General features: G+C 47.9%; 1 protein-coding gene and 1 long non-coding RNA gene across 4 annotated transcripts; one reads left to right on the top strand and one right to left on the bottom strand.

Moving 5' to 3' along the window:
• The first annotated feature begins 3,268 nt into the window (after positions 1 to 3,268).
• Positions 3,269 to 13,710, top strand: LOC148222950 (uncharacterized). 3 transcript variants are annotated; one of them, XR_015805004.1, is made up of 4 exons: positions 3,269 to 3,610; positions 3,875 to 4,026; positions 5,627 to 11,724; positions 12,136 to 13,710. It is a non-coding gene; the product is annotated as an uncharacterized LOC148222950 (long non-coding RNA). The 3 variants fall into 3 exon arrangements; XR_015805005.1 differs by lacking the exon at positions 3,875 to 4,026 and having other exon boundaries at positions 3,270 to 3,610; XR_015805003.1 differs by lacking the exons at positions 3,269 to 3,610; positions 3,875 to 4,026 and having other exon boundaries at positions 4,187 to 11,724.
• Positions 13,711 to 14,786: 1,076 nt separating this feature from the next.
• On the bottom strand, positions 14,787 to 18,836 carry LOC148222949 (C-type lectin domain family 2 member D-related protein-like). The gene is made up of 7 exons (XM_088168623.1): positions 18,832 to 18,836; positions 16,844 to 17,048; positions 16,351 to 16,633; positions 15,884 to 15,979; positions 15,601 to 15,782; positions 15,319 to 15,419; positions 14,787 to 15,228 (listed from the first exon to the last, which is right to left on the bottom strand). Exons 1-7 carry the CDS (start codon positions 18,834 to 18,836, stop codon positions 15,114 to 15,116), a joined length of 987 nt encoding a protein of 328 aa, XP_088024749.1. The 3' UTR covers positions 14,787 to 15,113.
• Positions 18,837 to 24,640: the final 5,804 nt, after the last annotated feature.

Genomic DNA, 24,640 nt, shown 5'->3' with positions numbered 1-24,640 from the left:
GAGTTGGTTTACAGCTTGGAGGAGGCATGACTTTGAATAATGCATGAAGGTCTATGAATATGCAAACTGTTGATGCATTTAACAATATCTTTTCTGAGCTAGAGTACGCTCTTGTCTGAATGTCAAGCATGCGGCCATTAAAACATTTTGCTTTGTTGTTTGTCTCTTATTATCTTTTATTAAACCTGTCAAAATTTACCAGGAAAGTGAACCTTGTCTTTCACATACTACAACACCGACAAACTGCAATCCGAACAGCTTGCATTGAGCGAACGGAAAAAGGTGGTACAGAGGGGCTAATTCCATGCACAAGAGCGATGGCAAAAAGCAAGTGCAAAACAAGGGTATTTATAAACTTGGAGGAGCAAAGAAGTTAGGGAAGTTTAGAGAGGGGATCCAATAGGGAAGGGTGATTAGGAATATTAAAATTTTTGCACCACAACAGAACCAATGGTAAAAAGGAGAAGAGGGAATTTTATGGCATACTGGATAGGAGGATCTTGAGGGTGATTTTTCTACTCAATCTCACCAAAGGGTTTTCCCATGGCCTTAAGCCATGGTCATCTATTCTTTTATTTGAGTTAAACCCAACAACCTTCTCCCCGCTGGGCAGTCCCAGCTTCCCCTCTTAGCCCGGCACAGGGCTGTCCTTTCTCAGCTGCACCCTGTGCCTTGCACTTGCTCTCAGGGTCACCTCAGTGCCTGTTCATCCCCACTGCCAGCGCTGGGCTGGCTGTTCCAAGGAAAAGTCTCTGCAATCCATCCTGCCACCCATGCCTGCTGGAGTGAGCAGATTGCCCTCACTGCACAACCAGCTTGAATGGGAAATCCAAATCTCCCTGGGCTCTTGGAAATCATCACCAAGTGGCCTGAAGGTGAGACTTTTGGAGTGTCCTTGGAAGAGGAACAGCTGACACGTGCTGAGGAGGAATCCCACTTTTGGCATCAGGCATCTGACTGTAAAGCATGCTCTCTGTCTCTCTGTCTGTCTTTTGCAAAGAATCTGATTGCTCTGTTGTGGGAGTAAAGCCAGGCTGGAGCAGGAGAAGGATTTGTCTCCTTGAGGGAGAAGCAGTGACACGATGTGTCTGTAACCCCCATCCCTCTGTGTTGGAGTGTGTGAATCAGAAGCCTCTCTGAATTCTTCTGACAGAGATCAGAGTGCAGAGATTGAATTAAAACCTTTGGAGGGATTAAAGTAAATTAAGCCACTCATACATGAAATAGAGGTGTAAGCTTAAGTTGTAAGTCAGTTTAAGTAAGTAAGAATATGTTTTAAGTGCATTAAGAAGTAAAAACCTTAGAATTTTGTGTGATAAACAAGTCTCAGTGAGAGCTCAAAAACCACAGTTTTAGACGTAATAAAAATATAGAAAGAATATTGCTTACATTTATCAGATAGAACAGATAGGCTCTATGTGCAGATTATATGTAAACTCTTGTATTAAAAAACTGGCACTCTGGTAGGTTTAGAAGAAATGCCTCAGATTCCTGTTTTTAGCTCACTGGGTAATTTGTAAATAAGAATCTGTACACTGGGGAGAGACTCTCTGTCCCTCTTCTTTCTCCTCCCTGCCATCATCATTGCCCAGAAGAAGACAGGAGCTGCGGCCGCAACTTCGGCCCTCCCGGGGCCTTGCACGGCAGAGCTGCTTCTGCTCCTGATCGGGACTGTGCTTCTATTTGGGACTCTGTGCTGAAAACTTGTAGTACGGACTGGAACACTTGGGCCTCTTTGCCTTTTGGAACCACTGTGCCTTTACAATAAACAACTTTATAGCAACTAACAACTGCTGAGCTCTTTTGAGGATTCAAACCCACAAAAATCCTGACACCTCGAGCCTTTCCTGATGTGTTTTGTTCCTGCCCAGGGTGAGGAGGAGAGGGACAGAGCGGTTTCGCTGGCACCAGGCACCGAGCTGGGCCCACCCCAATTATCTCTGCAATAATTCACTCCTACTTCACCATTACCCGGTCCCATGGCGGGTCTGGCTTCATGGGCAGGTGCCTGGAGTGAGAGGAGGCAGCTGGTGCCAGTGGGTGAAATGTCTTTGCTGCGAGCTGGCAGGGAGAGGAGGAGGACGAGAAAGCAGTGCAAAGTAAAAGGGGGAGAAAGAGAGACAAGGCTGGAGCTGGGGAAGACAGCAGTGATGGGCATGGGGCAGGCGGGTATTTGGCTTTCCAGGTCTGTGGCAGGAAAGGAAGAACTATCAAATCCATCCAGGAGAACAGTGGAGGAATAGCAGGTTCTGGATATTGCCGACAATTGGGATTCATTTCTGTGTCTGAAGTGCCCAGGCCGGCAGACTCCGAGCCCCGCCGCACGCCCGCCCCCGCCAGCGCTGCGCTGTGTCTTGCCCTGCCCTGGCGTGGCTGCAGCCGCCTGTCGAGAACCCCCAAAAGCAGCTTCATCTGGGGCTGCCGTTCCTCAGCAACTTCTGCGGCATGACGGCACCTTTGCTTAGTGTTTTTTTCTGGATGGAAGAACCGCCACCGCACCGCCCTGGTCCGCCTCGCCAGCTGCCCCGCATGCTGAATGGTCCAAAGAGCCACAAGTCGCTCCGCCGGACCTCGGCTTTAAACTGCGGCGCAGGGCCTGCACTCTCTGGGACGGCTGGGACCGAAGTTGCTGTACGTTGTGCTCTGGCAGGGGCCAGGCAGGGGGCCCGGCGGGACGGGGCGACGAGAGTGACAGCGGGGCGGCGACAGGGGGTCGCGGTCGGCACGGCGAGTTGAGCATCGGGCGGTGAAGCGAGCGGAGGGGCGCGGTGATGGCGGGGCCCTCGCGCCCCATGCACGGCGGGACGAGCGTCGGAAGGCGCGGCAGGCGGAGGCACCGACACAGCCGGCCGCAGTCGGCTGTGCCCCAGCCCGGGGCTCGCTGCGGCCGGAGGGGCCGCGCTGAGGGGAACGGGGCGGTTCTGGCGAGTTCCTTGGGCCGGCTTAACCCGTGTGCCCCGTGCCCTGAGACGGCGGAGGGAGCGGCTGCCCGCGGTCTCGTCCTTGCCGCTGATCCCTGGGGACGAGCCGGTGCCGCAGCAGCGATGGCTCATGCCGGTGTCTCTCGGTAGCTCGGAGGTGGCTGCTCCGTGCCCGGCAGAATTTTCGGCCGTGGCGCCCCGGGCTCGGCGCCGCTGCTCAGGCGGGAGGTGTCCCTGCCCGGCTCCCGGAGAGCTCCCGGAGCCTGCGCTTGTCTCCGCAGGTGCTGCTGCAGCGTCCGGGCAGCGGGCACTGAATCATGATTTTAAAGAGTTCAGATTGTAGCTAAGGGTTAGAAGTAATTCATATTGATAAGGGTGTAAATTAGATAAACAAACGATAGGTTGGTGATTATTGCATGCTTAAGCTCAAGATAATGGAGGTATTGTCATTGAGAACTTCTTTCGGTTTTGTTTCTAGAGGGAGGTGGAGTAAGTGAACTCTTATAAGAACAGTTTGAAACCAGTAGAATAATGGCTCAGACCTGGACTTTATACCAATCAGTCACGTAGCAGGGGATATTGGATGGTGCCAGAGTGTCACGGAGACCTGATGAAGACTTTCCTTACTTCATCTTTCAAAACAACTGACCCAATTCGAGACCACCGACCCAATTCAAGAGAAGAATTGTGTAAGCGTGATGGACTATTGGCCTCATTTTCGTGCAGAGCGGGGGTGAGAGGTGCTGGGGTAATGCATACGTATGGAATGTAAGACTTTGGGAAATAAATAGAGGACAAGAAAGTTTGCACGGGGCTGCCACGTCTCTAGGGAATTACTCTCGTGCAGCCCGCCGGCGTCTTAATAGACCCACCCCTTTGTAACTTTAACTAGTTAGAGAATCTTTGTCCGTAAACATATCGGTTTTAACCATTCAATTTGGCGACCACGGCAGGTCAAGGCTCTGCTCGGCAGTGGGACCAGCTCGGGTTGGTGACCCTATCGGGGTGCCCCTGGGGTATTCCTTGGAAGAGAGGGCTCTGCCGCTCGGGCTGTTCATCCAGCAGCAGACAAGGACTCCTGACTGCTAAAACTCCGGAGAAAGCGGTATTTTTAAAAACTGAAACCGTTTTAATCAGTGGCCTGTAAGGCATACGCATGGTCAGAAAGGCCATTGGGAAGCCGTGGGAGACGTCCCAGCACAAGCTGTGCCTATGCAGTGTGCTTGAGAGCGGTCAGTTGTATTTGGCGTCCGGCAGAGAGAGCGGTGGAGCTGTTGTGCCGGGCCGGGCTCGGGCTTTGGCTGCCGGCAGAGGGGGATTTTGCCGTTTGTTGGGCCGTAAAGAGCTCAGTTTGCTAGCAATTTGGGGCTAGCAGTTTTAAGGGCAAACCCTTGTCTGTGGTTATTATGCTGTTGTGAATGTGTTCTGACTGTGAGAGTGGCTGTGAGGGAAAAAAAGCCCCCTCCCCGCCGTGACTGCGGTGTGTGCGTACTTTAGCTGATCTGGAGTAGTAAGGGTGAATGCTTTAGTACAGTGTGTTTGTGAGAGTTTCCCGCGGCAATAATACGGCTGTGATTTTAGTTTTTGTGGAAGAGATGTTCGTTTGCATGTCAGTGAGTGACGGAGAGTTGTGTATCGGAGCTGTCGTGTACTTTTAAAGTAACTCTGCCATCTTCTGTCAAAAGTGTGTAGGTTTTTTTGCGGGGGGGGAGGGGGGATTTGGGAGCTGAGACGTGGGCGTTTTGCAAGGAAATGAGTACAGACAAAGGACAGGATGGTTTTAGCAGGGAAGGGTAAAAGCGTTTAATAAGGGCTTAGTTGCGATTCTAGATACGGAGGTTGTGTTTGTTAGATAATAAGAGTAACTTCTGTCTGAGTATCCAACCTAGCCAGACGGATAGAGGGAGTTCCTTTCCCTCAGTGGATTGGGCTGGATTCGTGGGAGTTTGTGAATTCAGTGACCCGGTGGATAGATAGGGGAAATGCAAGAATATATTTAGAAGATTTCTGTCAAACGTCTGATGGAAAACTGGTGGCTTTGGATTGATAACAACAGGCTGCAGAGAATTTAGAAAGTCAAGAAGAGGTGAATGGAATAGCTTGTATTTGTGGGAAGTTTCCTGCAGTTTTTAGTGTATCTAGGGGTTTGGCATCATGCGTGGGTGCTATTGCAGTGTAAGATTTTCACGGGACACTATTATTGTTCTTCTGCTAGCCGGTGCAGAGAGTGTGGTCGGTGCCGACAGCTCCCTGAACGAGCTGATTTAGAATCAAAGATTTTAAAGCTGGTGCGTGGAAAGTCACACTTAATACCTGAGCTGTGCGAGAAGAAGACTGGGAAAGGAGAGTAAGGAGCTGTGAAGCTCGGTTTGGGTGGAAAAGAGATGAGAAGGTGAAGGAAGAGATAACAAGAACTAGAGTGCTGGGAACTAACCCAAGTAAAGAGATCCCTAAAACTAGTTGGTTAGGATGTGTTTTGGCACACTGGAAGGAACTGGAAGGGTACAGTGGTAGAGAGAAGAAAAAGGCTTTTGTTAAGTTTTGTACTCAGTGGTGGCCACTTTACAGCCTTGAAAAAGGGGTCAGATGGCCTCCAGCTAGAACTTTAGATGATGAGACTTTGTTACCGCTGATGCTTTTCTTGGGACAGGAACAGAAGTGGGAAGAAGTGAGGTATGCTGACATGTTTTTTCTCCCTCTGGCAGCACCCTGAGTGGCAGAGGGATTGTGGAATTGGAACCCTCTCTGACCCCTTGGTATTGGCCCTGGAAAAAGACAATAAGGCCGGTAGAGCAAGGCTAAAATGATGTTGTAGTTCATGGTCAAGAAATCAACGCTGCACACACCCTGACAAGGTGTATCCAGCTGAGTCACTAGAGCAAAAGTTGAGGAATTTGCTTAAACCACACGCGGGAGTCAAGGAAGGCTGAAAGGAGAAGCAAATTCGAGATGGTAATTAACCCCAGCTCCCACTTTACCCTCTACTTCTGTAAAAAAGCCAACTCTAATCTGTATATCAACTCCAGCTCATATTCCATCCCGCACTCCAATTAAACCCATTTCTATTTCAACTCCAGCTCAAAGCACAGCTGAATCAACTGCAGTTTCTATTTCAGCTTCTGCTCCAGCTTCTATTCTATCCCCCACTTCAAATACTCCACTTACTCCTGAATCTCTCCCACTGCCCAACAGTGACAATGAGGAAGAGGAGCCCTCTCCAAAGGGTCCTACAGCATCCCAGACCTGGAAACCAACTAAGAAAATTATTCGAACACCTTTGAGGGAGGCAGAAAGTCCTGAAGGGAAAACAACATTCCTTAAAATTCCTTTTTCTAGAATGGATTTAGAGGCTTGGGAAAAGATTGCAAAATGTTATTGAAGTGACCCAATAGGTGTGGCAAAGAAGTTCAAGTGTATAATTAAACACTATCGACCTGAGTGGTCAGATCTCCAGCTGTTGTTGGAGATGCCTTAATGGAGACAGAAAAGCAATTGATTTTAAAAGTAGCTGAGAGTTTAGCAGAAAATGTTTGTAAAATAACACAGAGGAAAAGGAGAGACCTCTTTCCTCTTCAAAATCCACATTAGAATCATAATAATAATGAAAATATGGAAAAACTAAAGGATTATCAAGACTTTATAGTGAAGGGGTTAGAGCAATTGCTAAACTTAGAAACTGATCAACCCTATATGCAATCAAGCAAGGTCCCTGTGAAACCCCTTCTGAATTTTTAAAACATTGGTGAGATGCAATGCATTGCCATACACCTTTAAATCCTGAGTCTGAGGCAGGGATACAACAACTAGTAGATTTATTTCTCTGACAATCTACAGGAGACATTAAACACCATGTTCAGAAGATGCGGGGTCTGACAGAGCAAGATGTAGAGACTTGGCTAGAAGAGGCATGGTGAGTTTTTAGCAACCGGAAAGAAGGGTGCAAAGAAAGGATGAGAAAATTGGTAACAGGAGTAAGGGAAGAAGAAGAAAAAGGGAGGTGTGGACAAGGGCCAACAAGGCAGAAACCACCCTGGCTAGGGAAAGACCAATGTGCATTCTGCAACAAAAATGAACACTGGAAGGACCAGTGCCCAAAATGATGAAAAGACAATAATCAAAGAAAAGAAGATTGAAAAGGTGAGGCAGTGGTTGCTTATGTTAAGGAAGACTGAGGTAGGCTGGAAGGTCTTACCCTTGAACACCCTCTGGATATAATGAAACTAAGGAACAAAAATAAAAAGAAATAGAATTTTTAATAGATACAAAGGCAATATATTTGGTGTTAAATAAAGCTTTAATGCCAATAACAGGTAATTATGTCATGGTAAAAGGGACAACTGGCCAATCTGAAAGAACTTATTTTTATAGGCCACTGACATAGAATGTAGGAAACAATGGGAAATTCACAAGTTTTTATATATGCTAAATGCTTCATCAACACTTTTGGGTAAAGATTTATTGGAACGATTAGAGGCAAAAATAATATTTAAAAATGGGGAGATCATTTTGCAGGTTGAGGGCCAACAATATGTAGAGAAGTGTTAGACCTGGTGTTAATAACCAATGAGATTAAAGTTGAAAGTGAAGATGAAATAGAAAGGAAAAGAATGGATCAGGTATTTCCTGGGATGTGGGTTTCTAATATACCAAGAAGAGCAAAGAATGCAGCCCCAGTGCAAGTTAAGCTTAAAGAAAGAAAACAGCCAGTTGGAGTTACATAGTACCCCTTCAAAAAGGAAGATAGGGAAAGGATTAGCTCAGTAATGGAAAATTTTTTGCAGATAGGGCTATTAAAAGAATGTCAGTCTGAGTTCAATACTCCTGTTCTACCTGTTAGAAAGCCTGATGGATCCTACTGAATAGTGCAAGATTTAAGAGCTGTCAATGAGATAACTGAGGATTTATACCCAGTGGTTGCCACCCCCTACACTTTGTTAACCTGTTTAACACCTGAACTAATATGGTTTATTGTTTTAGATTTAAAAGATGCTTTCTTTTGCCTTTGTCTCCATGAGGCTAGCCAGAAAATTTTTGCATTTGAATGGGAAAACCCCAAAACTGGATGCAAAACTCAGCTCACCTGGTCAGTTCTTCCCCAAGGATTTAAGATTTCAGGATTTGGAGAACAACTTGCAAAAGATCTGGAATCTTGGGAAGCTCCATCAGGAGAAGGACAGTTGTTGCAATAAAATAGCTACCAAAACTCAAGAGACGTGTAGAGTGGACGTTAAGCCTCCTAAACTTTTTGGGTTTACAGGGGTGTGGAGTATCCCAGAAGCAAGCCCCGATGGTGAGGCAAGCAGTTATCTACTTGGGCTACGAGGTCATTGCTGGACAAAGAACCTTGGGATGGAATGGCAAGGGAGCAATATGCCAGACCCCAAAACCCCAGACAGTAAAGGAACTGAGAACTTGCTTGGGCACGATGGGGTGGTGCAGACTGTGGATTTACAATTATGGGCTGTTAGTCAAACCCCTATATGCCTTGATTACAGCAGGAAACAGAGACATCCAATGGACGAAAGAAGCCACACGAGCCTTTGACCAGCTAAAGAAGGCCCTCATGTCAGCTCCAGCCCTGGGACTCCCAGATGTGACTAAACAATTATTGTTGCTTTCTCATGGACATCAGGGAATTGCTTTGGGAATACTAGCACAAGAACACCCCTCTCGAAGACACTGAGACCTGTTTCACTGATGGAAGCAGCCATGTGATCAGTGGAAAAAGACATGCTGGGTCTGCAGTTACCACGAGCAGAGAGGTGACAGAGTCTGGACCATTGCCAACCAACACCTCGGCACAGATGACTGAAATAATTGCCTTAACCCCGGCTTTGGAACTGGGAAAAGGAAAGAAAATTAGTATTTATACAGACTCAAGGAATGCATTTGGGGTGGTTCATGTGCATGGAGCCATCTGTAAAGAAAGAGCTCTGTTGAACTCACAAGGGTAAAGCATTTAACATGCGCGAGAGAAAATAAAATTATTGTAGGTAGTCCAGCCACCTGAAAAGGTGGCCATCACGCACATCAAGGCACAGCAAACAGTGAGCTCAGAATTGGAAGAGAGAAATGAGCTGGTGGGCAGAAAGGCAAAAGAAGCAGCTAAAGGTGAGGTAATTAATGAAACAGTTGAGACAGGTTTAATTCCAGATGAGCAAATTTCTATTGAAGGTAAGCCAATGTACAATAAAAGGGACAAGAAGCTCATTAAGAAAGAAAACAGAAGTTATAACCAGGAGGGGTGGGCTATTACAAATGAAAGGAGAGGAAGGCTTGTGATCCCCTCTTACATGCTATGGTGCTTAATGAAAGAGGAACATGAGAGAATGCATTGGGGAATAGATGATTTGTACAATTATTTGAAAGATAGAATCATAGCTAGAACTTTGCGAGGCACAATAATTCAAGTGACTCACCGAGGTAGCCTTTGCCTCTAAAGTAATCCCAAAAATATCCCTCAACCAAAGTCTGGGCAACTTGAGAAAGGATATGGACTCTGGCAGCAATGGCAAATTGATTTTTCAGAACTACCCAGGAAAGGGGAGGTATTGATATCTATTGGTGTTAACATATCCCTTTCCAGGGTGGCCAAAAACTTTCCCTACCAGAACTGCCAGAGCGTGAGAGGTACCCAAAGCATTGTTATAAGAAATAATGCCACATTTTGGAGTCCCAGCCACATTGTCTTCAGAAAGTGGGCCACATTTTATTTCAAAACTTGTGCAGCAAATTAGCCACGATTTAGGCATAGAACTAGGAACTTCATAGTCCATATCATCCACAGTCAGGAGGCCAAGTGGAGAAAATGAATCATTTGATTAAGCAGCAAATGATAAGACCGGGACAAGAGGCAAAGTTATCTTGGCTCTTCCATTAGCATTACTGTGAATTCAGACCAAGCCAAGAACACAAGAAAAACTAAGTGCCTTTGAACAATTGTATGGAAGGCCATATGGAATTCAAGAAGGGACAACACCCACTCAAGTAGGGGGAGAAGCTCAACATAAATGTGTGGTGGCCCTAAACAAGCAACTTAGAAAATTTGAGAAACCAGTGACTGGGGCCTCGAAGCAGAGAATTGGATGGACCAGTACATGATGTACACTCTGGGATTATGTTTATGTTAAGTCTTTTGCAACAAAGACTCTGGAACAGCAGTGGGAAGGACCATTCCAAGGGCTCCTCACCACCTATACTGCAATCAAAATCAAGGAACAAAATGTGTGGATCCATCACTCCTGAGTGAAGAAAGCTCCTGAAGGACTTTGGAAAGTTATACTGGGTGACAACAAATTGAAATTAAAACTTTCTTGGGAAAATAAATAGAGTGTGGGTGAAATGATAAGCATAGTTTAAAAACTCTCTGAAGAAGAGAAATGCTTGTAATTGTAAAGTATAATCAAGACAGTATAGCCTGGAGAGTTGTGTCTTTTGTGACCATTGCTATAGCCACAGATGCTATTGGAGTTAATGCAACACCACGTGTGTATAATAAGACTGGTGTATATAGGTGCCAAGGGAAAGCTTTTGACTTCTACTCCTGTAAGTCTCTGAGTCAGATGTGAAAACTTAGAAATGCAACAGTATGGGAAGGAAGAAATGTTTAGGGATGTGAATATGTGTTTATCTAGGATGGATTCCATGAATTTCACCAGGAGCCTGTGAAAGCTATTCAAATTGGTCCTGAGTGCTGTGACAAATATTTAATTAATTGCCCTGAGTTTAGGCTTAAAATAGAAGGTTGTTCAATTAAGGATTTTAAGATTGACTCTAATGTAACCCAAATTTGTACGGATCCCCGAAAAGATGAGGTTAAGATAACTCCACGAGGGCCAACACTAGCAGAGACCAAGGTCACTCAAATTCAAACCACTTCAGAACCCGTAGTTGCCATAATTAGCAAGATTGGGCCATATGCTCTTAAGAAGACAGGAATTCAGAAGTTGCTCGTTAATCCAGAATGGTCACTAAAATGGGTAGAGATGACAATGCAGGTGAATGCCTCTACCATTCAACCCCAGTGTGCTCCATTTTTAAGGATCTCTTTCATGGACTGGACCACGTGGCTGCAGAAGTGTATGCCTTATATGCCCAGAGAGAAGAGAGACCTCACTGTGTTATTGGGAACAGGACTGGGGGTTTTAAACACAATGGATTCAGAAGTACTAATGAACAAATTGACAGTGATTGGCAGTGATGTGGTTAAATTGCAACAACCTTTACAATCCTCCTTTTTGGCATTAGGTACCAGCCAGTGGAAGCTGTCCAAAATATTACCAAAATGGGAAAACATGTGCTGGGGGTTGGTTTTTCCTTTCCTCTCTGTCTGTGGAATTTTTCTCATGGACATGCTAAGAAGCACTGATGAGACAGGGGGATGGGGAGACTCTCTGTTTCTTTTTTTGGAGTTTCTCTTGCACGGTGGGGGAACACCCCGAGATTGGAAGAAGGTAAAGGAGGGTGGGGGGGCAGTTTCTGGCATTCACTCGTTTTTGGCTCTGGGAGGAGGAATGCAGCTGGAAAACCTCGCCCCCCATCCCAACATGGGGGCTGCCACTTCTGGTGTTGGACCCTGCACCCCTGCTAGGATGCTCTCCTGCTTCAACCTGTCATCTCCAAGCATCCTGATGGAGCACCAGGACCGACACTGTCCCCAAGGATCCCTGAGCAGAGCCTCTCCTCCACCCTTCCCATCCAGGACACAGCTGCCATCACCCCCAGCACTCCTGCAGCCACGCGGGATCGCCGCATCTGCCCCTGCCCACCGGGAGCCGGCTGGCACTGACTGCCAGCTGTGATGGTAACTGCACCACAGGGGAAAGTGTCCACAACCAAAAAACTCTTACTGGGTTCCTGTCCTGTTTGTTGTTAATTTCATAGATGTCGTTTGGTTTGCCTTGTTTTATATATATACTATGATATATACCTATATATGTGTATATATTTATATATATATAAAGAGCTGTTATTCCTATCCCCATATCATTGCCTGAGAGCCCTTAAACCAAAATTATACTAATTCAGAAGGAGTAATCCATTAGCTCCATTTTAGGGAAGGTCCTGCTCTTCCCTAGCACACACGTGTCTTTTCAAACCAGGACACTGCCCGAACCTGCCTTTCCCCTCACCCTTTTTCCCACAGTAACATTCCCTCCCTGTTACCCTCCTCCCTAATAACAGTGTTTCTTGCACTGTCCTTGTACCCTTTAAGTTACAGTTGCAGATTATTTCTTCCTACCTCTGGATTTGAAGTATTCTTTAATCTCCACCGAGTAACCCCTCTACAGTACCTTCCTCCATGAACCAATGAAGCGAATGATGCTGCTGTCTCCAGCCAACACTGCTCAACTCTGGATGCTCCCGGTCCTACCAACGGCATTTGGATGGCTCGTCCCTCAGCCCAAACAAAATTGTGGGTGACCCTGGAAAAAACTCTTCAACAGGACAATCTCTGCCTGGCCATGGTGACCTCAGCGACCCTCTAGCCACGTGCCTGGTGGGAATTCTGCTGACGGCAAGAGACTGTCCCGTTACAGGTAAAAAACCCAGCCTGGTGGATACCTGGGAGGAGTGGACAGGGATTTTGCTACATGCACCAGAGGAACCCCAAAACTGGACCTATTGGGGTCCTCCCTGGCCACTTTCTGTATTCCGTTTTACTATTCAATTTTACATCAGCCTCTCCTACAGTCTGAATACATTCAATATCTCCTTAGAAACACCTGAGCCAGAGAACATGGCATTGAATGGATGGATCATATCCCTGATCATGCAGCAGCTCCCAGGAAGGTGCAATGGTGCAACAGACTACTGAAGAGTACCCTGAAGGAACTTGGTGGAGGGACCTTCAAGAATTAGGAAATGAACTTATCAAAGGCCACCTGGATGGTCAAGACCCGAGGGTCCATCAGTTGAGCTGGTCCTGCCCAGTCTGAACCCTTGCACACAGCAGATGGAGATAAAGTCCCTCTGGTACACATGAAAAGAATTTTAAGAAAGACTGTTTGGATTAGTCCCACCTGAGACCAAGACAAACCCATCTGAAGGATTGTCTTTGCACAAGGACCTGGTTACACCTGGTGGATATTGCAGAAAGATGGAGAAACCCGTTGTGTACCACAGGGAAACCTAATCTTAAGTGAGAACTGAGTATAAGGATTCACAGTAGAGTCTAAAGAGGGTATTGATTTGGGTATGATGCAGATGGTAATAGAATAAGGGGTGGATAATGTCTTGGGTTGCAATACAGGATGTGACCAAAAGTGTGTATTCTATCCCCATCTGTTAAATACCAGGTGGGTCAGTGTTCTTTATGTTTTCCACAACCCATCCTTCCTCCAGGAAGATATCTTCTGTTAATGGCCATTGAGTCCCACTGCATGACTGATAAAATTCCATCATCTTATTGGGAGATGCTCCACCCGGGGCGGGGGGAGCCAAGCATTTCCTACCCACATAAAATCTGAGATTTGGAACATCAGAGCAGCCTTTTCCCACTGGATTCCAGAGGAAAACCAGACCCTTCTACATCATCACTGGACCTTCAGAGGAAAACTGCACCCTTCAACAGGAGCATTGCTTCAACTGAACCACATCTGTCACAGCAGGAGGATGCAGCCACCATTTAATGGGACTGCTACCAACACCCTGACTGACTGATGGGATGTCAGGTTGTATTCTGACTCTGTCAGTGTTTGGGGTTTGTAACACTGTAATTCTGGTTTTTGTAATATTGTATTTTTATTTTAATTTTTCTTAATAAAGAACTCTTATTCCTGTTCTCCTATCTTTGCCTGAGAGCCCCTTCATTTCAACATTATAATTTGGAAGGGGGGGCTTACATTTTCCATTTCAAGAGAGGCTCCTGCCTTTCTTAGCAGACTCCTGTCTTTCAAAGCAAGACAATTGATTTGAAGTAACACGCGAGGCTCCTCTGCTTTTAATTTTTGAGAGTATTTGTAGCAAAGGAAGCCTGAGGGAATTCATTAGGGAAGACAAGTGTGGTGTAGTTCCTTTTCAAGAGATTTTTAGCGAAGTATATTCTGAAGTTAACTGGTTAATTTTCCCTTATTGTTTGTGTTTAAACTGGGCCAATCCTCATTCATCTGCAATATTAAGGGTATCAATGGAAAGAAACCTGCCTGGGGCATTTGTACAGAGATATCAATTGATTGGGAATTCCCATTTTCTTGTTTAAATAGAACAGGGAACATCCTGTATGATGCAATTTTATCAGTTTGAAATGAGAGCATAACCTCTATGTTCATCATCTTGAAGTTGAAATTGAGAGTGAATCTCTGTTGTGCCTTAGTTTTCAGGGTTTAAATTGATAGAAACCCCCACTCATTCTATCATGTGAGGGATTTACATTAAGGGGCAAAAAAGGCCTGGGGAAAAAAAGGCAGCTAAAAAGGGTGGTGAAAACAAGTAGGGGAAAACGGCAGCCAAAAAAGCAGGAATAAATCTGAAAAAAAAATGAGATATCTCACCCATCAGGAGCATAAACAGCCACAAAAGGGGAAAATTAATTGAATTTATTATCAAGCTACTCAGAGCTAAAAATACACCTTCTCCATATTATTCTCTCCTTCCTGGACTTCATTATATTGCCTGTTCCCTCCTTCCCTCTTCCCCACACACTGACACAGAGGGATGTGGGTTACAGTCACATCGTGTCACTGCTTCTCCCTCGGGGAAACAAATCCTTGTCCTGCACTAGCCTGGCTTTCCACGCAGAGCAGAGCAATCAGATCCTTTGCGACAGAGAGACAAACAGACAGACAGAGAGGCCGTTCTTCACAGTCAGGTGCCTGATGCCAAAAGTGGGATTCCTCCTCAGCACGTGTCAGCTCTTCTTCTTCCTTTTCCAAAGACAGTCCAAAAGTCTCACCTTCAGGCCACTTGGTGATGATTTCCAGGAGCCCACGGCAATTTAGATTTCCAGTTCGATCGTGTTGTGCAATGAGGGCAATCCCCTCACTCCAGCTAGCATGGCTGACAGGATGGATTGCAGAGACTTTTCCTTGGAACAGCCAACCCAGCGCTGGCCGAGGAGATGAACAGGCACTGAGGTGACCCTGAGAGCAAGTGCAAGGCACAGGGTGCAGCTGAGAAAGGACAGCCCTGTGCCGGGCTAAGAGGGGAAGCTGGCACTGCCCAGCGTGGAGAAGGTCCTTTCTCCACTCCCTGTTACAGGGGAGCTCGGGCCTTGCTGCACAGATACGGCTGCAGATTCGAGCAATTCACACTCCTGAATTTATCATCAGCCAGGCACAAACACTCGGAATGGCCAAGGACAGGAAACCTGCAGGGAGGAGCAGAGACAGCGCTGGATGCCAGGGGAACACGTTGTGCCCCTGTCCCCCCATGCCCTGCCCGGCTCCCCGGCACTCACGAGGAGCTGAAGCTGCTGCCGTCCTCCCACTGCAGCTGCTCGCCCAGACTGCGCAGCCCGAGCCAGTAATCGCCGTTCCCGCGCAGGAGGAAGAACAAATCCTGCCAAGGAGAGAGCAGTGGGAGCTGCCCCGGCCCCTCGGGGGGACACGGCCCCGGGGCTCCTTCCCTGCAAGGCCCCGGCACAGGGCAGCAGCCCCAGCCCCACCAGCACCCAGCCCGGACCACGAGCACCCCCAGGCTCCCCTCAGACACCCCACAGCGCCCGCAGCCCCGCACTCACCATTTCCTCCTCCTTGAGAATGGCCAGCGAGGCCCCGAGCTCGGAGCACCGCTCTCGACCCTGTTCCCAGCTTCTGGAATCACTTGAGAAGTAGTAGCACACTCCATTGTATCCAACCCAGCCAGGGGGACAGCCCAGAACCAGAACCTGCGGAGTCGCAGATGGAACTGGAAGCTGTGGTGCTGCAGGGGAAGAGGAGAAGGTGTGAGGATTGCCCTGTGCAGGGAGCAGGGACCCCGCTCTGCCCCGAGGGGCTGGGCCCAGGCTGCTGCCCCTCCCTTACCTGACTGCACAGCCAAGGCCACCGACAACGCCAGCACCAGCACCAGGAGCACAATCAGCGCCGAGGTGAGCACGGGATGGCAGCTGAACCACTCGCCTGCAGCAGGAAAGAGCTGCTGGCTGCCACAACCACAGCCCGCCCTCCAAGCTGCTCCCCCAATGCCCGGCGAGCACAGGAGGGACCTCTCAGCCTGTTTGCTCCTCCCTCCCTCCCTCCCTCCCTCAGCTGGCAGCCAGAGAGCCAAGAGCCTGGACGCGGGCAGGGACACCGCGCTGGGGACAGGCTGCAGCAGGAGAGCTGCACACGCTTGGGGGCAGCTGCGGCTGCCGCTTCCAGCCACTGCTGGCGCCGAGCGGAGCACGAGGCCTCTTCCACACATCGGGAAACAGCCACACACCTGCCAGCCCGGGCCTTGACACATGACACTGTCCCCTCCATAGACGCCACAGGTGTGTCCCTGCACTCACCTGGCAATCTTCTGAGGATGTTTCTGTGTACATGGCCGGTTGCTGATGTGCCCTGGGGATCCAGGGGCTCCCTCACACTGCCATCCCTGCTGCAGATTCCATTCTCCACATCTTCACTCACTGCACGCTCATAAGTGGCGTCCCCCTGCTTATGACAGGTGGCTTTTTGCACTCCAGGCAAGTGTGTCAGCCCGGCTGCTGGTCCCTCCTGGAGATGCAGGAGCTCTTTCCAAGGCCCATGAATGGAGAGTTTGCCCTCCATCAGCTCACAGCCGGAATCTCTCTGCTTAGAACAAAGAGTCCCTTGCTCTCGACACATCAGGAGTGCTGGAAAAGCCTTTTGGAGATCGGCCTCGGGAACAGCTGTACACCCACGGGGATGGCCCATTGAAAGGGACATGATGACAGGTCACAGCACGTCCCAGCCCTGCGGCACACCCAGGCTCAGGGAGGCGCTGCCAGCTCAGTCCCGCGCGGTCCCCGCTGCCCGGACCTGCGGAGACAAGCGCACCCTGCTGAGCGCTCCTGGTCCATCCAGCCGCTCCAGCAGGATGCGGCGCTTTCTGCCTCCACTCGGCGCCTGCAGTGCTTTGGGCTCTGAGGCTCGTTCAAGTTCATCCCGTGCCACCCCTGAGCCGGGCAGGGACACCTCCCGCCTGAGCAGCGGCGCCGAGCCCGGGGCGTCACGGCCGGAAACTCTGCCGGGCACAGAGCAGCCACCTCCACGCTATCCATGGGTTAAAATTTTTCTAAAAATCACGGGAATTGCATACAATATATTCAGGGGATTGACTGGAAGATTTGGTCTGGTAGGCCTAGGAGAGCGACGTAGGCCCTGGGAATGAATATTGAGCTTTGTTTTTTTCCAGATCATATGATAAATTATGTGACTGCTAAATGTAACGATTGTTTCGTAATTTAGTATGATTATTGTTTGTTATTCGCAATAATAATCATGAAAAACGATGTCATCGCAACAAGAATAATGAGAAAGAATATTTGGGGGGGGCTAATGAAACTTACAAGAATACATGCTTGGATAAGATCAATGTATACAATAGAACAATGTGGGTTTAATAATTAGTATGTAGTTATATAATGAAAAGGGTATAAAAACATGTTCATCTCGGATCCATGGGGGAGTCAAATTTGGGTCTGCATCCCCGATTCCCAGAGCTCTTCAATAAAGCACCTGCATATAATCAATCATTCTGTGATTATGTGTTTTCAACACCGAGAGACACCGGCATGAGCCATCGCTGCTGCGGCACCGGCTCGTCCCCAGGGATCGGCGGCAAGGACGAGACCGCGGGCAGCCGCTCCCTCCGCCGTCTCAGGGCACGGGGCACACGGGGGAAGCCGGCCCAAGGAACTCGCCAGAACCGCCCCGTTCCCTTCAGCGCGGCCCCTCCGGCCGCAGCGAGCCCCGGGCTGGGGCACAGCCGAGAGCGGCTCGTACCTGTGCTGGAGCCGCTCCGAGCTCCGGGCATCGCCGCTCGACACCCCCGATTTGCTCTTTGAAAGACAAATCCGGCGCGATCGCTGCAGTTTAAACCCGCGACACAGCGGGCGGAGCGGCTTTTGGCCCTTTGGATTCAGCGGGCGGGGTAAAAGGGAAGCTGGCGGTAACACAGAAATAATCCCCGAAAGTAATTAAGGAACACCCGCCCCCGGGGAATTTGCTCGTGGGTGTTCTCGACTGGCGGGGTCAGGCTCGGCAGGGCAAGGCACAGCGCAGCGTTGCCAGGTGGTGCTCGGGATCTGCCAGCCTTTGACCCTTAAGAGCAATAAAATCGAGCTCTTACTACACCCTATAATTATAATATTAGTTTTAACTAGTTCAAACTTTATAATATCTATTATGTGTTTTAAAATAAAAAATATTAAAACACATAACAATTTTAACCTCATTATCAAAAATACATTGAAAATTTAAAGTAATTTTTATAAGGATTTTTTATTTAGTTAATTGTTATGATAGGTGTTTTGTAATTTTTTTTTTTTTAACAGGGAATTGAAGAGAAAGGAATAGTTTATCAAAAACCAAGACAATGAGGAATGCCTGACATTTACTATGCTTGCAAAAATCGAGAGGAGAGGCAGACTGTTTTGTGATAAATGGTGCAATGAAGAGTTTGGAAGCCTTCACCAGAGAGCCCCCGACGACCCCTGAATTGGGGAAGCGCAAGTGCAAAAGGACTTTTAGTTCATTTAAATAGAAAACAAAAGTAAACAAAGCTAATGCATAAATATACATGAAACATATTGTGCAATCCTAAACTTTAAAAAAATAAATAAAACAGTAGTTTAAAATTTCAGTGTACATACTTTAAAAAAAATTATCCCCGTGCACCTCAACACAAAATAAATACACACCTACTTTATAACGCTAATTTCTTACTTTATAAAGTTATTCCATATATCAATATGCTCTGGCTGAAGCCTAAACACATGATGTTTGTGGTTGCAAATAATGCTGACTGCATCCTGGATGATATCTTATCTTGCTCATTTGGAAACCAAAAGAAAAGTCACCGATTAAAAAAAAAATCCTATTTAATGAAGTGGCAACTTCCTGCTAAAATGTCTTTGACCCATAAGGTAAGGTAAATGGAGCATTTTCACTCAATTCAAATCCATAGAACAGTATCACAAAGGTACTTTCCTTCCATTTCAACACAAAATTAATAGAAGATCGTGATTTCCTCCCTAGTGAGACACAAAAAATCATTAAAAAGCTGTGCTTTCCTTCAATCGAGACCTTTCAAATCCTAGGTGCAGGGAGCCCCCCCCCCAGTGCAAAGACAATTATGGAAAAGAGGATTTTCTCCTTCGTTTAAAATCCCTTTTCTTCTCGTAACCCCCCTTTATTTTCTTTTTTTGGGGTGGGAGGAGGGTGGCGTGGCACTAAGGGGCGACTGGGGGCACTTCTCCCTCCTCACTGCTCACACCTGGGGCTGCTGCACCTTGCCCAGTGCTGGGGAGTTTCCTCCCAGTCCCCTCGCACTATCCCTCTTCCTGGCAAGCACCGGCAGGGATGGGGAGAGCACTGGGAAGGAACTGGGAGCACTGCACCTTCCCACTGCTCCTAATCCCCCTGCCAGTGCTCCTTCTTCACTCCCGCTGCTTCCAATAGCCCTCCCACTTCCCTCCCAGTGTTCCCAGTATCTCTTCCAGCGCTCCCACCGACAGGAAAACACTGCGGGGCACTGCGTGCTCTGGTCTTGAAGAGGCGAGACTTGAGCTGGTAGGAGAGAAAACCCGACTTGGGAAAAGCATTCCCTGCAGAGACCTCCTGGAGGAAGGGGTCTCCCCCTCTTCTGACCCTAGAGGGAGCTGAGTCTCCAGTGTTAACTCCAAAACGTTCCAGCTCCAAATCCGACTGACAGAAATGTTAATGGCTACACTTGCCAGCACAAGTCTCAGACCTCACACGTTTGAGGGAGTCAGTACAGATTAAAGTATCAATTAATGCTCCTGGGTTTTGTTTTCTCGCTAAACTACACATAATCAGAGCAGAACAAAACCCTTAACGAGGATGGGTTGCTCTTGCTGGCACAAGAAGAGGAGAAATCTGACAGGAATATTCTTCATCATTCTGCCCAGGCTTTGTCAAACACTCCAGCTCCTGAACTTCGGGAAATAACAAGTGGCTTATAAGAAGTGACTTTGATGTCAGGGAGAATATTATTATGGATTAATCTCACACTGGAAAACACTCTTCATACCCTAACTGCTCTTTGCATCACCCAAAGAGTCTGGAGGCTGCTGCCTAGCGAGCTCATGATTTGTGTCTTCCTTATCAATCTTATCAGCACCTTGTTCAATTGGAAAAACGTCAATAAAATGCAGCGATTAAGCATTGGCCCAGTGCCTCAGGACTTGCACATCTCTTCCTAAGAAAGGAAAAAATGAGTGTTTATCCCAATCCACAGAGTTCAGAATTTATGTTATCTATATATTTTTTTAAAAGGAAAAGAGGAACAGTAAAATATCAACTACTGTGCCAGTAGTGCTCCAGTCTACTTCTGTTCTCTTCTTGCATTTGTAGCATCTCTAAGAATACCAAAAAAAAAACCAAACACAAAACACCCAGACCGCCCCCCCCCCCCCAAAACAAAAACAAAACAAAAATCACCAGCCAAAGAATCATAGAATTTTAGTTGAACAAGAAGCAATCTGGCTGCAGGCTTGTGGTAATTCACTGCCTGAGTTCCAGTCAGGGAGCTCGTCCCCTCCACAGGTATGAGCCAGATCCCAAGGTCCTGAGCATCAGCTTTTAGAATTTTTTCAGTTGAACTCTAAGAAAAGATGCTGGGGAGGGCTATGTTCCAGGCTGGAGCATCCCTGGGATTTCATTTGTGCCGCTCTCTAAGCTCAACTCGTGTTTTGTTCTCCAGTTGCTGCGTTTGGCTCACACACTTCTTGAGGGGATGGCCCTGCACTGATCAGAGCACGTATTGAGCATCAGATAAACAGCTTCTGTCAGTGTGCATCTACCCTAAATGGACCCAAAATTTCCCAAAGTAATTCAAGTACCTTACCCCTTACTTACCCAAAATGGCTTTTAGAGAAACCTGGTTTAATACATTCCAAAACTAAACAACTTAGTGAACAGCACTCCTTCATTCCCTGCCAGGGTTATTCTTTGACCCTTGGACAAAGGCTTTAAAGCAGCACAGAGCTCGTGAAGGACCAACAACTTCATCAAAACTTCCAATCCATAGCATGAGCAGAGCCCGAGCTTAAAACCTTAAAATTTAAAATTTTAAATGGAATTCAAAAGCAGTTGCATTGTGAATTGGCAAGATGAGAAATATTCCTTAGCAGTTGTTGAGATGACAAAGTAAGGGAGAGGACAGAGCATGGAGTGGGGGAAAGAAGGAGGAAACCTTCATTTGCACTGTGGAGTTTTAACCATCATGGTCACATCTCAAGGACTTGTAGAAAGCATTCCAATCTCAAGAAAGGAAAAGCTTCCTGGATATTTTTCATTGCAGCAAGAGGCTAAGGAAGCCCTCAGCAGCAGGAGATTGGGATAACTGCATTGCTGTTTTGGGGAAACAAAAAAATTGTTGAGAAAAGAGAGCAGGGTGTGCTCCTCAAAGCCACCCTTTCACCAACAGCACCCAGAAGGAAGAAAAACAAGGACACAACAAAGCCTTAAATGGGGAACGGATTATCAGAGATTTTATAAGGAAAGAATAAGGTTTGGGAAACAGGACCTGGAAAGGGAGAGAGGAAGGAAAGAGGGAGGCAGCTGAGGCTTCTTCAAATTTTAAAAGAAGCAAAGGGAGCACCAGTCGGACGACCACAAGACAGCAGCACAGAAAAGGCTGGGACAAAATTCTGACTCGGCTGGGTTTCAAGGTAATAGAGGGAAATTGCAAAAAAGAGGAGACTTCTTTATAGCAGCAAAGTACTGAGATGAATTCACTATATAAACGGAGAAATCTCTATCAGCAGCAGCTCTCTGTGAAGAGGTCAGGCATCCATTTCTCATGGCAAAGCCAGGCTCAGGAACTTGGCCAGACAACCTTCTCCAGGTTCATTCCAGCCCTATCTTCCAAAAATTGCAGAAAAAAATATAATTGTGCATTAACACAGCAAAGTCTTCTTTTCAGCTGATCAGGCTTTGAGATGCCTCAGGTTGAGATGCAAACCCAGCTCCTTCCACTTCCCATGCTCAGACTTTCCCCCTTTCCCCGACCCAAACTCTCGAGCAACAAACAGCTCATAAGGAGCCAGCCAAGCCAGGGGCTTTTTCACAGCTTGTTTCAGGCAGAGGGAAGGGGGGAAAAACGAACAAGAAAAACAAAAAGTTGGCTGTCCTGGAAAGTGCAGCCAGCCTGGCAACCTCCAGACAATAAAACACAAAGCACCTGGCAATGGGGGGCTCACAAACCTCTCCTGGGGACCAGTGGGGAGCAGCTCTTTTTATGCATCTCACAACAGCCTCATCCCTGGGGTGGACTGTTTTCCTTCACAAATTCCATACATATGTGCTTGCATAAGAAAATCCTCAGCAATTGACTGAAACAAACAGGTGGGGAGGGGACATTTCTGCCTTACAGACCCAGCTTACGTGAGTCAGCTTTAAAAAATGCATATGTAAACACACACTCAGACATATAGGTATCTGTCTGGTCCAAAACTACACCTGTAAGTATACGTGTATATAGCTCCAAACCTTTTGAATCCCCAAATTAACTGAGCAGAATAGATACTTTTCCATTTTCTTAAAATAAACTGGCCTTTAATTAACACAAGCACCAGTTATATACTTTCCTTGCTCACAGGGCAGGTGATTGGCTACTTTGAAGGAATAGAAATCATCTTGTGAGGCATTTGTCTTGTAGGAAAACCAGGACATGTGCACAACATTGGTACCCTTATCTCACAACATTTACATGATGAGTTCTAAGGGCAAACCTCAAGTGCCCAAAACCTTGACCCAACAAAAACTATTGCACAGTGAAGAGTCATAGAACACGTCCTGCTCACCTCAGAGCTATGTGCCAAGGGGAAGCAGGAACAAGAGGGAAATGTTTTAGGAATAGGAACAACTCCTTGGATGATCCCCAGTGGCACACAGCACATGGAGATGGGCAGGGGTAACCCAGTACTGGCAGAACAGCACTCACCAAGAGGGTCTCTCTAGATGGATTTGAGGCTGAGTCCTCACAAAAATCTCCATTAGCACTCTCCAGGGCAGCAAGGGCACAAAGAAGCCTCAGATCCATCCAGAACCAGCAGAAACAGAACACAATCCAACCATGTAACACAGCCTAAAAAGCGCACCCAAACTCAAGGCTGAGCTTCAAGAGGCTCCCAGCCCGTGGGCATGGGTGGAGAGCACAGGTGAGGCTCATTGGGGTCATTAAAGTTCATTGGGGCCCTCAGGTGCTCATCGGACACACCTGGGGCCTCTTGACCCACACAGTCCCAGGAAATCTCTGTGTGCAGGGATTTTGGAGACTTTGAGTGCCACCAGTACAATCGTGTGGGAACTGCTCATTGCCCTCTGTAGCAGCTAAGACAGAGAGTACGGCGAATTTAATTACCATGAGCAGCTTGATAACCTAGCCACCTCCGAGCTACCGAGAGACACCGGCATGAGCCATCGCTGCTGCGGCACTGGCTCGTTCCCAGGGATCGGCGGCAAGCTCGAGACCGCGGGCAGCCGCTCCCTCCGCCGTCTCAGGGCACGGGGCACACGGGGGAAGCCGGCCCAAGGAACTCGCCAGAACCGCCCCGTTCCCCTCAGCGCGGCCCCTCCGGCCGCAGCGAGCCCCGGGCTGGGGCACAGCCGAGCGCGGCTCGTACCTGTGCTGGAGCCGCTCCGAGCTCCGGGGATCGCCGCCCGACACCGCAGCTTCTCTCCTGGCCAGACCCACCCGGCGGGGCCGCTCCCGCCGCTCTTTAAAGCCGAGCTGGGGGCGGGGCGGCTTTTGGCCCTTTGGAACATTCAGCGGGCAGGAAAGGAGGGGAGGCCGAGATCGGCAGGTAAGGTGTTACGAAAAGACACAGTCCGGGAAGTGCACAGGCAATCAACCAGCATTCCGCCCCAGCTGCCTGAGTGCATTACGCCGAGCCCCCTGCAGCCAGGCGAGTGACAGCGGAAACAGCAGCGCGTCGCTGGCGGGCGTCCAGCGACCTCGGAGTCGGCTGGCATTTGACTCTTAAGATTAGTAAAATGGAGCGCTTTCCCTCAATTCAAACCCACAGAACAGCACAATAAAGGCATCCTCCTTCTATTTAAACATGAAATTAATGGAAAACTGTGGTTTCCCGCCTAGTGAGACACCAAAATCATGAAAATTGTGTGTTTTCCTTCAACTGAGACCCTTCCAATCATAGGTGAAGAGGAGAGTCCTCCCCAATTCAAACACAATTACCGAAAATAAGTTTTTCTCCTTCGTTTTAAATCCCTCTTCTTCTCGAGGCCCTCTTTGCTATTTTTTGGGGGAGGGCAAGGTAAGTCACTGTGAGGTGACATGGGGCACTTCTCACTCCTCGCTGCTCTCACCTGGGGCTGCTGCACCTTGCCGAGTACTTGGGAGTTTCCTCCCAGTCCCCTCGCACTATCCCTCTTCCTGGCAAGCACCGGCAGCGATGGGGAGATCGCTGGGAAGGAACTGGGAGCACTGCACCTTCCCAGTGCTCCTAATCCCCCTCCCGGTGCTCCTTCTTCTTCACTCCCGCTGCTTCCAATAGCCCTCCCATTTCCCTCCTAGTATTCCCTGTGCTCCCACTTCCTCCCAGTGTTCCCAGTATCTCTTCCAGTGCT

Source organism: Sturnus vulgaris, chromosome 8 (genome assembly GCF_052056855.1).
Source record: "Sturnus vulgaris isolate bStuVul1 chromosome 8, bStuVul1.hap1, whole genome shotgun sequence".
NCBI lineage: Eukaryota > Metazoa > Chordata > Aves > Passeriformes > Sturnidae > Sturnus > Sturnus vulgaris.
The sequence above is the reverse complement of the archived record's forward strand: the minus strand, read 5'-3'. Positions and strand labels throughout refer to the sequence as shown.